The sequence below is a fragment of the Pantherophis guttatus genome, chromosome 4 (assembly GCF_059756535.1).
Source record: "Pantherophis guttatus breed Tessera chromosome 4, ASM5975653v1, whole genome shotgun sequence".
Taxonomy (NCBI): domain Eukaryota; kingdom Metazoa; phylum Chordata; class Lepidosauria; order Squamata; family Colubridae; genus Pantherophis; species Pantherophis guttatus.
The window spans coordinates 20,209,538-20,227,729 of NC_142066.1; the positions used below are offsets into that span (position 1 = coordinate 20,209,538).

General features: G+C 38.2%; 1 protein-coding gene across 1 annotated transcript; it reads left to right on the plus strand.

Moving 5' to 3' along the window:
• The first annotated feature begins 2,016 nt into the window (after nucleotides 1-2,016).
• LOC117672987 (vomeronasal type-2 receptor 26-like) lies at nucleotides 2,017-14,868 on the plus strand. Its single transcript, XM_060690974.2, has 6 exons — nucleotides 2,017-2,213; nucleotides 4,449-4,626; nucleotides 7,150-8,010; nucleotides 10,467-10,694; nucleotides 11,710-11,836; nucleotides 13,016-14,868. Exons 1-6 carry the CDS (start codon nucleotides 2,017-2,019, stop codon nucleotides 13,915-13,917), a joined length of 2,493 nt encoding a protein of 830 aa, XP_060546957.2. The 3' UTR covers nucleotides 13,918-14,868.
• The last annotated feature ends 3,324 nt before the right edge of the window (nucleotides 14,869-18,192 follow it).

An 18,192-nucleotide genomic window follows, 5' to 3' on the forward strand; every position in this document is an offset into this window, starting at 1 on the left:
ACTATCCTTTGATTTGTTTACTTTTTTCCTGGACCTAAAAACAGGAAGATGGATGAAGGATAAGCTATTGTATTCTCCAACATTCAGAACTAATCAGACTTAACAAAAAGTGGTCCATTTTCACTATGACATTTCCTGAATCAAGAGTTTAGAATTTATTTCTTATATCCTGCCTCTTTGCAATGATCTCCATTTTTAAATGTTGGTTGAAAGTTTGTTGACTCCATATGACCACCTGGACTGGTCTCTGCAGTTTTCTTGGCAAGATTTTCCAGACACAGCTTGCCATTTCCTGCTTCCTAGGGCCGAGAGATAGCGATGGTCCCAGAAGGTTTTCATGGCTAAGGCAGGACTAGAATGAATGATATCATTGTTTCTAGCCTAGTGCTTTAACCACACCAAATAACTGGCTCTTTATTTATCTTTAATGACTTCCAAGAAAAGGATCTGTCAGGATTCCAAGTAACACCCCCAATGAAAGAAAACTTCGAGGCTTGAAGTTCCGCAAAGTTCCATTTTATTAGAGATGTCATATTAGCACATCTGGGAAAACATGAATCTGAAAGCTTCCAGGTTTTCCCACCCAAAGGAAGGCCAAGTCCCTGCCCAGCACCCACATGTCCATCACATGGGCAATCAAGCACGATCCCAACTGGAGATGCCTTCCAGTTCCAAACCTCCAAGTGCAGGGCAAGATGTCCTTGACTCGTGTGCTTCCTGCCCCTCAACATATATTGGACAGATCAACAGAAGAATGAGTGTGCGCATCGAGGAACATAAAAATTCAGTACAAAAGAAAGAACACACATCATCATTAGTACAACACATAAATGCCACAGGACATAATATTAATTTTAATAATACAAAAACAGTTGCAAAAATAGAAGATCTCAATGGCAGAATAATCAGAGAGGCCATTGAAATAGAGAAAAGACCATATTGTATGAATAAACATGATGACACTTCCCGTCTGCCTACTATTTGGAAACCTGCTCTCATAGACAGATGAATCTTAACACAAAATATAAACCATAGATCAAAGATTCATCATAATGCCTGTGTTGCCATCATTTCCAGCATAACTTATCCATTAACCCACAACCAAACAACAGCACTTCCACCCAATCAAAATACAGCTACGTCATCAGCCAATCAGAATACAACAACACTGTCGACCAATCAGAATATACCTTTGCCTCGTTTCATAGAAAAATGTCAGTTACGATCACACAGTTTGCCCATAAGCACCAAACCGAGAACTTCAGCCAGAAGATGATGAATGCGATTTCGTCGAAACGTCGCTAGTACTCTTTTAAGGATATGTTTACAATTACATGGGAAGAAACCCGAGATATTAACTGTACACACATATATACCCGTGAAAACTTACATATATATATAACTTGGCTAAAGAGAAAGACACATAAAACCTACGAAAAAGAAAAAAAAACATTAGATAGATAGATAGATAGATAGATAGATAGATAGATAGATAGATACAGATATATAGATAGATATATAGATATATAGATATAGATATATATAGATATATAGATATATAGATATATATAGATATATATATAAATTATGATGTCATGCTATCTGTACCAATACAGAGCTGGTGAACTTGTTTGTACTTCATTATCTTATTCATTTGGTCTCCTTTGCCTTTGATTGCAATATGTTGTTTTTTTTCTTGCAGCTACACAGAAAGCTACAAACCTTTTACACCAAGGTAACATCACCTATCTTCTTTTGCAATATCACAAACAGCTAAGCAAGCATTGTTATGCCCTATAATTTACCATGTTTAATTCTATTCCTTTGGACCCTAGAGAGTTCCAAACAGCAAAGCAAAACAGGAACCCAAGCAAGACTAACTGATGTTATTAATATTTCTTGTTCCTAAACATATTCAAACATAAAGCCTGAACAATGAAGCTGTTTTTGCTATACATTTTTGTGTTCAGCTCAAGAGAAACATTCATAGTAATGTGATCTGCTATGTTAGCCTTCATGCTATGGGTGGTAATATGGCTTCCACAGTTTATATGCTATGATGCTAAATGCACCATCAGCAATCTTAGTATTAAATACAAGTCTTATCATTCAGGCGATCTCATCATTGGTGGCATTATATATCTGATTTACATAATGTCTAACCTGATTACCTTCAGAACAATTCCATCCGAAGAATTTCTTGATGATCCTGTGTATGTAGCTATTATTCTTAATTATACCAGCACTCAACTGAGAGTGGGTCAATATATCAGAAATGATTGAAATTTAAATTTCATCTCCTTTCAATTCTCCTTCCTCTGCTTGGATAGTCCTCCCCTTTCCTTACATACTTCATAATAACTGGTTAATAGCAAGATAACGTTTTTCCACTTTATTTCATCTTCATAAATTTTATAAAACTGTACTTGTCTGGGTGTTGCTTAAAAGATATCTGAGTTTTACCCAACCTCTGCTTCCTAATTTCCAAGTGCTTCTACCCAAAAATTTCCATGATACACCACTTCCAGCCTAGTATTGTATATCTGTAACTGATTAATCCCATCCTGGACAGAAATTTCTGAGATAAATCTTCACTTAAACATTTCAATTTGGAGTCTAAATACACCATTCTATGCATTTCTACTGTTTCTATTATGTAAATATGACTATTCTCTATGGTTTCAGGTTACTTTTTTTCTTGATTGAGTCTGGCTGGAATTCCTCAGTGAATTATTGAAGTAGATGTAACAGATGTAACTGCATCCGGTTTGGTCATCATATTATAAAAAATATGTTGATTCACTGGAAAGAATATAGAGAAGAGCAACAAAGATGATTAGAGGGCTGGAGACTAAAACATATGAAGAGCAGTTGCAGGAAGTGAGATTGTCTAGTCTAGTGAAAAGAAGGACTAGGGGTGACATGATAGCAGTGTTCCAATGTTTGTGGGGCTCCTACCAAGATAAGGAGGTCAAACTATTTTCCAAAACACCAGACGCAAGACAAGAAACAATGGATGGAAACTGATCAAGGAGAGAAGCAACCTAGAACTAAGGAGAAATTTCGTAACATTGAGAATAATTAACTATGCCTTGCCTTCAGAAGTTGTGGGTGCTTTTAAGAAGAGATTGGAAAACCACTTGGCTGGAATGATATAGGATCTCTTGCTTGAGCAGGGGGTTACGTTAGAAGACCTCCAAGGTCCCAACTTTGTTATTCTGTTCTGTTCTGCTAGAAACCCAGCCAAATTTGTCCTCAGTTGTGAATGATAATCGTTATGATGGTTTTATGACAACTTAACATCTAAACACACTATTATCCCATGTACTTTTCCAGTCTATAACTCATTTCTTCAGATATATAGAATAGGGTCCTGAGAGATGTTTTGGGGGGTGGCGTTGGAGGTGGGAGATGACTCAGTAGAGTAATCTAGAATAATTCTTTAAGGAGGGATCCAGAAAAGTGGGAGAATTGTTTTAGAGGTGAGAGATAAAGAGGATTATTTTATACAATGACAGTAAACAAAGAAGTAGTAGTACAAATGGCAAATAATTTGCTTCCAAAAGAATACCTGAATCAGTCCTAGATAGCTGAGAATCCTAGATATTTCTTCAAAATTAAATTATGAATTTTTGCATGACATTATTAATAGGTTGAGAAAGGAGTTTAATTACACTGGAGTAGAGTGGAGAGAGAGAAGTCAAATGGGAAGAAATGATGGAAAGGAAGGTGGAATTTTTAAATATTGACCACATAGAAAACACATATATATATTTTCATTAATCAAATACCCTTAATATCAAAAATAAGACACCCTAAGAGCTGAAAATGTTTTGTTTCCAAGTTTTACATATTGCTTTTTTCAAATCTGGTGTCAATGTAAAACCTTTGATATTTAAAAATGAGGTAGAAATATCCCAATGCAATAAAAATATTAAAATAAAATAAATAATTCACATTTCTGAAGAAAATGGACACCAAACAGGTTATCTGCCAAAAAGATAATTCTGTATTTCACTTTAGAACAGTGAAGACAAGTATTTTCTATACCATTTTTCTTGGAGGGTGGGGTACAGTCTATTTTTTTAACCTTGTTGTTAACAATGATTTTTAATTTGAAATGTGTATATATATATATATATATATATATATATATATATATATATATATGTATATGTATATGTATATGTATATGTATATGTATATGTATATGTATATGTATATGTATATGTATATATGTATATATGTATATGTATATGTATATGTATATGTATATGTATATGTATATGTTTGGAAATGCAAGTATGTGACAGAGGCATTAAACTCTCTTGAAGGATGTTTCTACAGAACTACCAGCATATCCTATCCTTGATCTTTACTGCAAAGGAAATCAATGAAAATCTGCAGATCTTGCCAAACATCACTCTGGGCTTTGGTATATCTAACAGTTATTTCATGGCAACATGGACCTACCTTGCTTCTATGGAGCTTCTTTCTTCACAAGGCAGATTTGTTCCCAACTATAAATGCAACGTTGACCGAAATGCAGTTTGTATTATTGCAGGACCCAATTCTTTTATCAGTCAGGTTGTGGAAGACATCTTGAGCATTTACAAAATTCCACAGGTAATTGCTGCTCCAGAAAAAACAAAAACCCTATTGATATGTGACTTCTTCTTTAAAGCCAATGCAACCCTAGGCTGCATTAATAGAATGATAGAATCAAGATCACATGAAGTTTTAGTACTGCTTTACAAAGCCTTAGTAAGACCACACTCGGAATACTGCATCCAGTTCTGGTCACCACAATATAAAAAAGATGTTGAGATTCTGGAAAGAGTTCAGAGAAGAGCAACAAAGATGATTAGGGGCCTGAAGGCTAAAACATAAAAAGAATGGTTACAGGAATTGGGTATGTTTACTCTAATGAAAAGAAGGAGTAGGGGAGACATAATAGCAATGTTCCAATATTTGAGGGACTCCTACAAAGATGAGGCATCAAGGTATTTTCCAAAATAACAAAAGGTGAGACAAGTAACAATGGGTGGAGACTAACCAAGAGAGAAGCTACCTAGAACTAAGGAGAAATTTCTTAATGGTGAGAACAATCAACCAATGGAATAGTTTGCCTTCAAAAGTTGTGAGTGTTCCATCACTGGAGGCTTTCAAAAAGAGACTGGACAACCATTTGTCTGAAATGATATAGGGTCTCTTGCTTGAGCAGGGGTTGGACTACAAGACCTCTAAGGTCCCTTCCAACTCTATTATTCTATGTTGTATGAAATTTTCTCTATTTTTATAAATAAGTTGAGGCAGTGAATTCACACAATTCTCTTTCCTCCCATTTTCAACCCTGTGAAATAAGTTGTGCTGAGAGAGAGCGACTGGCTGAAGTCACCCAGCCGGCTTTTATGCCTGAAATCAGACTAGAAGTCACAGTCTTCTAGCTTCTTGCCTAGTGCTTTAACCATAAGAACAAATTGGTTTCATTTGAATTGCTTAACAACCTTAATGCAGAAAAAAAAAATCATAAAATTCAGTAATGTAACAACTACATTAGTGATGTGAGTTTCAATTGTGGTCATAAATTGAGGACTATATGTACTGCAAAAATTGTCCCAGAATTTCTATATCTATATAGCTATTTTTAGGGAAGGAAGGAAAGGAAGGGAAGGGAAGGGAAGGAAAGGGAAGGGAAGGGAAGGGAGGGAGGGAGGAAGGAAGGAAGGAAGGAAGGAAGGAAGGAAGGAAGGAAGGAAGGAAGGAAGGAAGGAAGGAAGGAAGGAAGGAAATACTTATCCATTTATCTTCTCAGAAATACAGATCCTGTGAATGAACAAGACATCTCCTAAATACACTCTCATATCTCATATTGCTTGGAAGCCCTCGTGATGTGTTCACAAAATTCAAAATATGTCCCTGAGCCCCAAAGAACTGGGAATTTCTTCACTGGAGTATTTCTGAGGTAGCCGTTAAGCAGAAAAACAGTCTGTTCAGTGGTGGGATGCTGCCGGTTTAACAACCTGTTCTGTGAGCACACACTTTGCATGTGCATGCACCTAAGGCACTTGGTTGCAGCACTGAAAATGGAGCATTTAGAAGCTCAGCTGCTTACCTTGCAAGTCAGCAATGGTACGTAGAACAGCGAGAGGGGGGCAAATCAGCTGTGCCGCATGATTGAGTTGAGCTACAAAGCAGGAACTAAAAGACAGGATAGAGTGGGAACGAGTGGGCGGAACCAACTGATTATCAGCGCTACCGGTTCACCCAAACCGGTCTGAACTGGGTGAATACCACCTCTGAGTCTGTCTCATGGAGTTACAAGTGTCAGAGATGGTATGCCGGTCCTCCCTCCAAATTACTTCCAAGTTGCCTTCCAGCTTTATGCTCTATGGTTCCACTGGCGAAAGTCGATTGTTTTCTAGTTGGCATTCACATCACTCATAATAATGATGCTTCTTTATCGAATTTCTGTTTTTGGACCATTAGAAAAGTTCTAAAGATGATAGATTATATTAAACAATCTTGCAAGAATTAGAGTATTTAGAAGGGTTCTTTCTGAAAGGCTTTCTATGTTTCCTATACTTGTGGACTGAGATAATTTTTACATGATTGTTGGCTAGTCTATGGCTCTGCCTCCAGCTTCTCAAGGTTGTCCCCACATCCCATGTGCAATATACTTTTTAAAATACCTATGTCTATGTCCGGGGGTGGGCTGCTGTGGGTTCGCAGGGGTTCAGGAGAACTTCTACCTAAGATTCTGTGCAGTTCAGAGAACCCCCAAATCCCATTCCTGGCTGGCCCTGCCCACCCACCCTTCCCAAGAGTCCCCATGCAGCCTGTTTTGGATGCAGGTAAGTGCAGGGTGCACATGGAGGCTCAGGGAGGGTGAAAAATAGACCTACTGGACATTTGGGAAGGCCAGAAATGGGCCTCCAGAGCCTGGGGTGGCTGTTTTTGCCCTCCCAGAAGCTTGAGGAAAGCCTCCAGAGCCCAGGGAGGGCAAAAACTGCCCCTTCACCATGGTGCAGGAGGCCAACTAGGCCACATCCATCATGGCCATGCCCACCCAGAAACCAGCCAGATAACCCCTTGCTAAAATTTTTGAAGCCCACCCCTGTCTATGTCTATTTTCTATTTTCTTTTTAGCTCACATATGGCTCAGCTCCAGTGATCGATAACATGTTTCATACAGCTTTCTTTCATCAGATGTTTCCAAATGAACACCTCCAGATTATGGGGATCCTCCAGTTGTTGCTACATTTTAAGTGGACCTGGGTTGGGGTGATTTGTCAAGCAAATGAGATTGGTGAAAGATTTTTGAGGCAAGTTCTGATCCTGTTTTCAGAAAAAGGAATCTGCTTTGATTACATTGAAGAGCTTGTGCTAGAAGTTTTCTCAAGTGAGCTGGAAGAGAAAATGGATAACTTTCTTAAAATATACGAAACCATGATGACAAGTTTGTCCAATGTGGTGGTTATGTATTGTGAAAACCAGATCATGGTTCTTTTCAGAATGATGTCCTCTGTTTCAGAATATTTAGATACACGAGTTGAGCGAAAAGACAAAGTCTGGATTTTTCCAGCCCAGATGGAGTATACTTCAGTTCCATTTCAAAGAGATTGGAGTATGGATATCATCCACGGGGCTCTTTCTTTTGCAGTTTCATCAAAAGAATTATTAGGATTCAATAGATTTTTTCAGGCAAGAAACAGTGTTATAGAAATTGAAGAGAGTTTTTCGAAGATCTTTTGGGAACAAGCCTTTGGATGTTTCTTCTCAAAATCCACTTTAAGCCCAGAGCCGGAGAAACAGTGCACTGGAAAAGAGAATCTGGATGATCTTCCAGACTCTGTTTTTGAACTGAGCATGACTGGGCAAAGCTACAGTATCTACAATGCAGTCTATGCTGTGGCACATGGTCTCCATGCAATGCTTACACCCCATTTCAAACACAGAGCAATTGCTGCTAGAAGGAAACAGAAGCTTCTCAATCCTCAAGTGTGGCAGGTAATTTCCTGTATTTATTAATTTAGCAGATGATATTGCTTTCCAATCTACAGCTGTTCAAGTTTATATAAACCAATTGTTGGTTATTCAGTCAATCAGATAGAATAGAATAGAATAGAATAGAATAGAATAGAATAGAATAGAATAGAATAGAATAGAATAGAATAGAATAGAATAACAGAATTGGAAGGGACTTTGGAAGTCTTCTAGTCCAACCCCCTGCTTAGGCAGGAAACCCTACACCACTTCAGACAAATGGTTATCCAACATCTTCTTAAAAACTTCCAGTGTTGGAGCATTCACAACTTAAGTAGTTGTTCCACTGATTAATTCTTCTAACTGTCAGGAAATTTCTCCTTAGTTCTAGGTTGCTTCTCTCCTTGATTAGTTTCCACCCATTCTTGTCCTGCCCTCAGGTGCTTTGGAGAATAGCTTGACTCCCTCTTCTTTGTGGCAGCCCCTGAGATATTGGCACACTGCTGTCATGTCTTCCCTAGTCCTTCTTTTCATTAAACTAGACATGCCCAGTTCTTGCAATCATTCTTCATATGTTTTAACCTCCAGTCTCCTAATCATCTTTGTTGCTCTTCTCTGCACTCTTTCTAGAGGACATAATATCCACATCTTTTCATACCAAACGCTGGTCCTCCCAGATTGTTTTTTATGACACAAGGTTCCAGATATTTTGATTACTCTTCATATTCATATTTTACATAGATTTCTTTTACAGTATTGATAACTGGCATCAGTTCTGCTTTGTAATAATACAACATTTTAGTCATCTGCTGATCAAAGTGGGGTTGGTACAATGGTGTCTCCTGTATTAGGTTATTTTGTTAAATTATAAGCAAAGATTCTAAAAAGGAGACGTCACCCAATGAACTTTCCCTTTAGTAGTATAACTATCAGAACTCAGACAGAGTCCTGATATTTAGAAGTGGTGTGATAAGCACTGTTTTCTCTGGAGAAATTTAGGCACATGATGCATCCATTTGTCTCTCAACACACATAGTACAAAATTTTGAAAGGCCATTTTTGCTTTAAAGATGGATGCATAACTATAAAAGGAAAGAACAGGGAAAATGTTGCTGGGTTCAGGTACTAAGAATGAAAATTACAACACAAAGAGCAGGGACACAATGGCAAGGACAGAGATACAAGAGAATGGTATAGTTGTCCAACAATAGTAAGGCTGATGCTGATAGAACTGATGATTTAGTGCTATTATTAACGTACTTTGGGACCACAATAATATCTTCTGAAATTGTATGTATGTATCAGGGGTGGGTTCTATTTACCTTTACTACTGGTTTGCAATGGGACCACGTGCATGCTCAGATCACCCATGATGGCATCATGGCGGGTGGGCGGAGCCTCCTCCCAGTTTTACTACTGGTTCTATAGAACCGGACTGAACCAGGAACAACCACTGGTATGTATGTATGTATGTTTATATGTATAAAGCAGTGGTGAAATCTAAAATTTGTTCTGTGGGCGTGGCTTGGTGGGGGGTAATGTGACTGGGTGGGCGTGGCCATTTTTTCCCCTTTTAAATCCATTTTTTCTACAACCTCTTCAGTGAAGAGGTTGTAAAAAAATGCTTTCAAAAGGCTCTAACGATCCCAGCTGAGTTGCCTGATCGGCAGAGGCTTTTTTTTCTTTTAAATGCCTCTAACGATCAGGCAACTCAGCTTGGATAGTCAGAGGCATTTAAAAGAAAAAAAGCCTCTGCCGATCAGGCAACTCAGCTTGGATCGTCAGCTGATGATCCCTTTGATGATCCCAGCTGAGCTGCGTGATCATCAGAGGCTTTTTTTTTTTTTAAAAAAGCATTTTTTCGGCCGAAGAGGTTATAGAAAAAATGCTTTTAAAAATTAAAAGAAAAAGCCTCTGATGATTGTGCAGCTCAGCTGGGCATGGGGGGGGGCAGGGATTTTTGCTACCAGTTCTCTGAACCACCCCCTCCATCGCTACCAGATCAGGTGATCTGGTCTGAACCGGGAACATTTCACCCCTGGTATAAAGGTAAAGGTAAAGATTCCCCTCACACATATGTGCTAGTCGTTTCCAACTCTAGGGGGTGGTGCTCATCTCTGTTTCAAAGCTGAAGAGCCAGCGTTGTCTGAAGACATCTCCGTGATCATGTGGCCGGCATGACCAAACACCAAAGGCGCACAGAATGCTGTTACCTTCCCACCAAGGTGATGGTCCCTATTTTTCTTGCATTTTTTATGTGCTTTCAAACTGCTAGGTTTGCAGAAGCTGGGACAAGTAACGGGAGCTCACTCCATTACGGGGTACTAGGGATTCGAACCACTGAATTGCCATCTTTCAATCGACAAGCTTAGTGACTTAGCCACTAAGCCACTGCATCCCTATGTATATGTGTATATATATATATACACATACCATTTTTTGTATATTTTTATAAATTACTACCATGTTTTCCCCTTGAGCTTCATCACTACCTGAGAAAAGTATCATTTAACAACAGTGCTGGAGAAAACATTTTCTTTGACCAGAATGGAAAAGTTGCATCTGGCTTTGATATTATCAACTGGGTCACCTTCCCAAATCAATCCTTTCGTAAGATCAAAGTTGGAAAAGTAAATCCATCGACTCCACTTGAAAGCCTTCTCTCTCTATCAGCAGATAACATTGTATGGCCCAACCTTTTCAACCAGGTATTTTTTTAATTCATTTTTCAAGAAGTGATTCACTGTTCGTACTAGATCTGATCTCCAAATAACTTGCTTGAAGAGTTGGGCAAATTAATGAATGTGATATTTGCTGATAGTTTTAAAACTACAGTGGGAGAAAAGTACATGAAAAGCAATATCCTTGATGCATAGTCAATAGTCCTTCCTATCTCTGTGTTAACTAGTCCTAATCCTTGAGATCTATCAAATGGATAAGAGATAGTTCCATTTGCAGTATGTCATTTTAAGAGATAAGAAAAGCACAGAATTTTAATAATTCTAATCAATAGAATAGAATAGAATAGAATAGAATAGAATAGAATAGAATAGAATAGAATAGAATAGAATAGAATAGAATAGAATTCTTTATTGGCCAAGTGTGATTGGACACACAAGGAATTTGGTGCATATCAGAGGTGGTATTCAGTTCTGGAAAACTGATAGCAGAAATTTTGAGTAGTTTGAAGAACTGGTAAATACTAGCTCTGATTGGCTCCACCCCATCTATTCTCTGCCTCCCAAGTCCCAGCTGATTGGGAGGAAATGGGGATTTTACAGTATCCTTCCCCTAGAGTGGGGTGGGAATGGAGATTTTACAGTATCCTTCCCCTGCCACGCCCACCAAGCCACGCCCACAGAAGTGGTAGAAAAAGTTTTTTAATCCCACCACTGGTGCATATGCTCTCAGTGTAGATAAAGAAAAAATAAAATATATTCATCAAGAATCATAAGATACAACACTTAGCGATAGTCATAGGATTCTAATAAGCAATCAAATCATACTAGAAAACAAAAGAATAATATAAATTGTAAAGATAGAAGCAATCTGGTTATAGCCATAAATGGGAAGAGGTAGGTACTAGAAAGGATGAGAAGAAGAATAGTAATACAGTCTTAGTAAATAATTTGAAAAAGGAAAGAAAAGATTCCTTAAAGAAGGTCATCTCTAGACTGCTAATGTTTAAATTCTGTTTGTATTGCTCTTTGTTTTATTTAACAGTCTCAACCTCCTTCTTTGTGCAACAATCCCTGCGCCTTGGGTTACAGTAAGATCAAAATAGAAGGGAAGCCATTTTGCTGTTACAAATGCCTTCGTTGTCCAGAAGGGAAAATTGCCAACCAGACAGGTAAGAAATATTACAGGAATGTTGATATCTATTAGTTGTGAAGGTCAATAGGTTCAAAGCATTACCCAGGCTTCAGAGGCTGGAGTCTTTACCCCTATAGACTCTGGGGCAGGGGATAATATTCACTTACCTTTGCTACTGGTTTGCAAATGTGAGCACATGCACCACCTCCGCGCATGCGCAGGACCTTCTGCACATGCGCAGAGCATTAAAAATGGGATGTGATGATGTCTGGGTGGGTGGACAGAGCCTCCCACCGCCGCCACTACAGATTCGCCTGAACTGGATAGAACCACCACTGCTTTAGGGATAGGAATGAATGCAAGAACAATAGTCAAACTCAAGAAACCAGGAGCCAGGCTAGAGTTCAAAAGCATTCTGAGTTTAATACCATATAACCAATGCAATAATCAAAGTCAAAGCAACTTGGCACAAGTTGAAGTGGAGTCAAAGTCAAGTGGAGCTGGATGTAGGTCTCTTTTGGACACTAAATAATGTCAAAGTAATTTCAAAGAATCTTATCTCAGGCAATTTATTTTTAGAACTTTCCTGGTCAATGTTGTTGTTGTTAGTTGCAAAGTCGTGTCCGACCCATCGCGATCCTATGGACAATGTTCCTCCAGGCTTTCTGGTCCTCTACCATCCTCTGGAGTCCATTTAAGATCACACCTACTGCTTCAGTGACTCCATCGAGCTACCTCGTTCACTGTTGTCCCCTTCTTCTTTTGCCCTCAATCGTTCCCAGCATTAGGCACTTCTCCAGTGAGTCCTTCCTTCTCATTTGATGGCCAAAGTAGTTGAGTTTCATCTTCAGGATCTGGCCTTCTAAAGAGCAATCAGGGTTGATCTCCACTAGGACTGACCGGTTTGATTGCCTTGCAGTCCAAGGGACTCGCAGGAGTCTTCTCCAGCACCATAGTTCAAAGGCCTCAATTCTTTGGCACCCAGCTTTTCTTATGGTACAACTTTCATAGCCGTACATTGCAACGTACATTTTGACTACACACACTTTTGTTGGTCTAAAGCCTTACAAATAATATCAAATCCCCAAACTCCCACTCTGTATGGTGACAGTTCCGAAATTCCAGGTAATTGAAACATTGAAAATCAATGCTTCTGAAAGTTGGGGATGACTGGGCTAACTCTCAATATGCTTGACAATAGTGTTTCCTCTTCCAGATTCAGATGACTGCTTCCCGTGTCCTGAAGAAAGTTATCCCAACAAGGATCAGATTGTTTGCATAAAAAAACGCACAACTTTCTTGTCTTACAAAGAACCCCTGGGAATCACCTTGACCACTGTTGCTTTCTTCTTTTCTTTCATATCAACTGTGGTGTTGGGGATCTTCATTAAACACCAGGACACTCCCATTGTCAAAGCCAACAACAGGAGCCTCACCTACATTCTTCTCATTGCTCTCCTGTTCTCTTTCCTTTGCATTTTGCTTTTCATTGGGCAACCTAACCAAGTAAAATGTCTTTTGAGACAAGCTGCTTTTGGCATCATTTTCTCTGTGGCCCTTTCTTGCATATTGGGCAAAACAATCATAGTGGTTCTTGCTTTCATGGCAACCAAGCCAGGCTCTAAAATAAGGAAATGGGTAGGGAAAAGATTAGCCAACACTATTGTGTCATCTTGCTCCCTGGTACAAATCACCATTTGCAGTGTGTGGCTGGCAGTTTCTCCCCCATTTCCAAATTCAGACAAGCATTCCATGGCTAGAGAAATAGTTCTGGAATGTAATGAAGGTTCAGTCATCATGTTTTATATTGTGCTAGGATTTATGGGGTTCTTGACCTTTATCAGCTTCACTGTGGCCTTCCTAGCCAGGAAATTACCAGATAGCTTTAATGAAGCCAAATTTATAACTTTCAGCATGTTTGTTTTTTGCAGTGTCTGGATGTTGTTTGTCCCCACCTATCTAAGCACCAAGGGAAAGTACATGGTAGCTGTAGAGGTCTTCTCCATTTTGGCTTCTGCAGCTGGATTATTGGGTTGCATCTTTTTCCCCAAATGCTACGTTATTGTTCTGAAGCCTGAATTGAACAGAAAGGAGCAGCTGATAAAAAAACAAAAATGAACGCCAAGTTTTATTGTTACTTATTGAGTAAGCTTCTTACTAGATCAAGCTTCATTCTGATGAACTGCTTACAATTTGCTAAAGTCAGCTTTAACTTTAAATTTCTCTTAGCATTTAAAAGAATAATTACTTCCTCCAACTGGAGTTTAAATGAAACATTACAGAAAGAAAAGTAATGGAAAATTAGGGGGAAAAAGGTGTTTCTTTTTTTACAATAATCTTAATAAAGATGCAGATATAAGAATGATTTAGATGTAAGAATGGAAAGATGTACTTTTATGAGAGGACATTTTATACAACTTAATAGAAAATTCAAAAGAGAGAGAGAGATCAGAATACACAAGTGATTTTAGATCAGATAAAAACAAAAGGAGAAGAATTAAAGAAATCCATTGGGAGGGGCAGGGGGGAAGGTCATTTCACACCAAATTAAACTCCTTCAATAGCAGTTGCCTAAAATGGAGGTAAAAGTGGTTTATGGAAAACAAAAGAATTTCAGTTTGCAAATTAGCTAGCAAAATGGTTGGCATATAAATTGAGGATCAAAAAAAAAAAGAGAAAAACTATTAAAATTGCAAGATGGAATACCATAATAATGAATCTGTCAGTCATGGAAGCCATCTTTTACTTTGGATCTTCAGAGCTGCCACACTTAGTGCTGTGGGAAACTGGGAGAGGGGATTACATGGAATTGTAGGGATAACTAGCCATAATAACATTCTTTTCTCTGAGAGCCAAGGACATTTTGCTGTGCACCTGGAGTGGTGTGACTGGGAGGCATCTCCAGTTGGGACGGTGCATTGATTGGACCATGTGATGGACATGTGGGTGCTGGGGCAGGGGCTTGGACTTTCTTTTGGGTGGGGAAAACCTGGAAGCTTTCAGATCCAGGTTTTCCCAGATGTGCCAATATGACATCTCTAATAAAATGGAACTTTGAGGAACTTCTAGCCTCTGAGTCTTCTTTCGTTGGGGGTGTTACTTGGAACCCTGGCAGGATCATTTAAAAATGCAAAAAAAAAAAAAAAAAAAAAAAAAAAACCCTCATCAATATAATTATATAAAGGAGAAGAAGGTTCCTGACAAGAAACAAAATTTAACAAAGATCACAGATAAAGAAAAACAATGAATGGATCTATAACAAGAAGGGAGTTTTCTAAAGTTATTTTAAAAAAGGCAGAAATAGTCAAGAATTTCAATCAGATGATTTACCAGCCTCTTATTATAAATATTTTGAAGATGAGTTGTTACAACCTTTGTAAATAATAATATAATAATGAATTCTGTTTTATAGCCTAGGATAGATGCTAATATAACAATAATAGCTAAGGAAAGCCATTACTTGACTTACCAAAAATTAGTGTCTGGTATGGTTATTAAATAATAACTAGAGTTATTTTCTGCTGCATAGAAAGCCACAAATTATTTACATGGTGAAATCAATTATTTTCTTCTACACAGCTTTTCAGGTGTAGCATGGATAAAGCCACATAACTAAATGTTATAATGCAGGCATTGAAATGTAGCTAAATTAAACATACCTCCATCTGTATGTATCATGAACTGAACTAAGAAGCATGTTTTTTTTCAGATACAATATAATAAATGAATAAGTACTTTATTACAGTTGGTAGATGTTAGATGTAGGAAATTTTACTTAGTGAGAACTAACATACGACAAATCCATATTCATGTTTAAAAAATTCATTGGTGAAAGAAAGCTGTGAAATACTTTTGTTGTTAGTTGTGAAGTCGTGTCCAACCCATCACGACTCCATGGACAACATTCCTCCAGGCCTTCCTGATTTCTACCATCCTCCTGAGTCCATTTAAGCTTACGCCGACTACTTCAGTGACTCCATCCAGCCACCTCGTTCTCTGTCTGCTGCAGGACTCGCAGGATGTCTTCTCCAACACAGTTCAAAGGCCTCAATGGTCCTTACAGGCACAGGATAGGTTAAGCATTTTGTGGGAGAATTTTAAATATTTGAAAACTGTTTTTTTTTTATTCTTTTTAAAGTAATTTCTGTTCTCCTTGTATTTCACTTGCCAAACTGAAATCTTCTTATATTGCAAATACCTAGGAAAGCAATAGAAAATAAAGCAATTTAGTGTAGTGGTTGAAAATGCTAGATAAGAAACTGGTACATCAATGAAGACTCAATCATCCAGGCCAAAGGTGTCTAAAGATTGAATCATGGCAACTGGACCATACTTTGTTAATTTTGAGATGTTACTTTGGTCATCCAAGCAACTTCATCAATCAGAGGAGAATTACGTAGGCGGAGAATCAGAAAATTGTTGGAATGTACCAACTCTTACCATACCAATTTCAGGGGTTTCTCCCCAAAATAGCTTGCAATATATCAATTAAGACTCAATCATCCAAAGATTGGATTGTGGCAACTGGACCAAACCTGGAAGACTGTGGGTTCTGATTTGTGCTTGTCACAAGGTTAACCAGATAACTGAGCTAGTCACTGCCTCTCAACTTCAGAAAGAAGACTAGGGCAATCATCATCATCATCATCATTATCATCATCATCATCATCATCATCATCATCATCATCATCATCATCACATTTTTCCTGCAAGTGCAGGGTCTGTTTTTTTGGATCAATACCATATTGTGCGATCAAATGCAGCATCCAAGTCTAACTGGGCATTTTTCATGTCCACATTTATTGTATCTTGCCATCTTTGCTTCAGCCCTCTATTTATTGCACTTGCCATCTATATTAAAGTGGAAAGTGAGGTAGCCAATGGTGTTCAGTGCTGCTTGTACAACATGGCCATACCATTCTAGGCATTTCTCCTGCACTTTCTCTTATATTGGCGTGATGCCCACTTGCCATTTGCTATGACAAACAACTTCTGAAAATGTTATGAAGAAAACTCCGTGGACTTGTTTTTATTAATACCACGAGTCAAGACTGAATTAATCAACCAGAACAACAATAATGCTGAACATACATTTTGTCACATGAACTCATTTTATTACAATTATTTAAAGGATTGCTGACTAAAGAAGAGTAACACACTCTTGGTGGCCTAAAACCATATATGTTTTTGATAAATAATGAAGCTTTTTGATTGAATGTTGGTTGTTTTCTTATTTTGAAAGCATATTCTAAATATAAAACTGATTTCCATGTCATGCCGTTGGTACCAGTACAATGCTGGCAAACTCAATCTTTTTCACTCATTATGTTAGTACCATATTTTTCAGACTATAAAACACACCTGACTATAAGATGCACCTAAATTTAGAAGAGGAAAACAACAACAACAACAAAAGTTTTTGGCCTCCCTTTTTGGGGGCCTTTTTTCAGCCCTTTTCCAGTCTTTTTTTAGCCAGTTTTTGAGACTTTTGGGGCCTGGTTTTCAGGGCATTTTTTGGCTCATTTTTCAGGCCTTTTTGGGCCCATTTTCGAAGCTTTTTTGGCCCATTTTGAGGCTTTTTGGCCCATTCTTTAGGCTTTTTTCAGCCCATTTTTTCTGAAAAAATGGGCCAAAAAAGCCTCAAGAATGGGCACAAAAAGCCTCAAAAACAGGCTGAAAAAAGCCCTGAAAATGGGCCGAAAAAGCCTCCAAAACAGGCCAAAAAAAAGCCTCAAAAAAGGCCAAAAAAAGCCTTGAAAATGGGCCAAAAAGGCCTGAAAAAGACCAAGAAAAAAAAGGGGGGGGGCAAAAACAGGGCACGTGGAGGACAAAAAATGGCTGGCAGATGGATGGGGCTTCGGCAAAATTCGGTCTATAAGACGCACAAACATTTTCACCCCCTTTTGGGAGATAAAAAAGTGTGTCTTATAGTCCAAAAAATATGGTAATTCATTTTCTGTGACCTTCTGTGACCTTGACTGCAATCTATTTTTCCCCTTGCTGCTATACAGAAAGCCACAAATCCTTTACACCAAAGTGAGATCAATTTCAGAAAGAATTGAACAACCCATAATTGTACCCCATAATTGACCCTGTTTAATTCTATTCCTCTGGACCCTAAGGACTTCCAAAGACAGAGCAAAGCAAGAACACAACCAAGACTACTGTTATCAATATTCCTTGTTCCTAAACATATTCAAGTAGCTTGAACAGAAAGACTACATGAGTCTAACTGTTTTGGGTACACATTTCTGCATTCAGATCAACCCAGAAAAACAGATCTGGATTCAAATCATATATCTATAAGCCATATCAATGATCATTTGTGGAAAGGACAGCTGTTTTGCTATGTTATACTTCAGGTTGTGGCTGATAATATGGCTTCCTCAGATC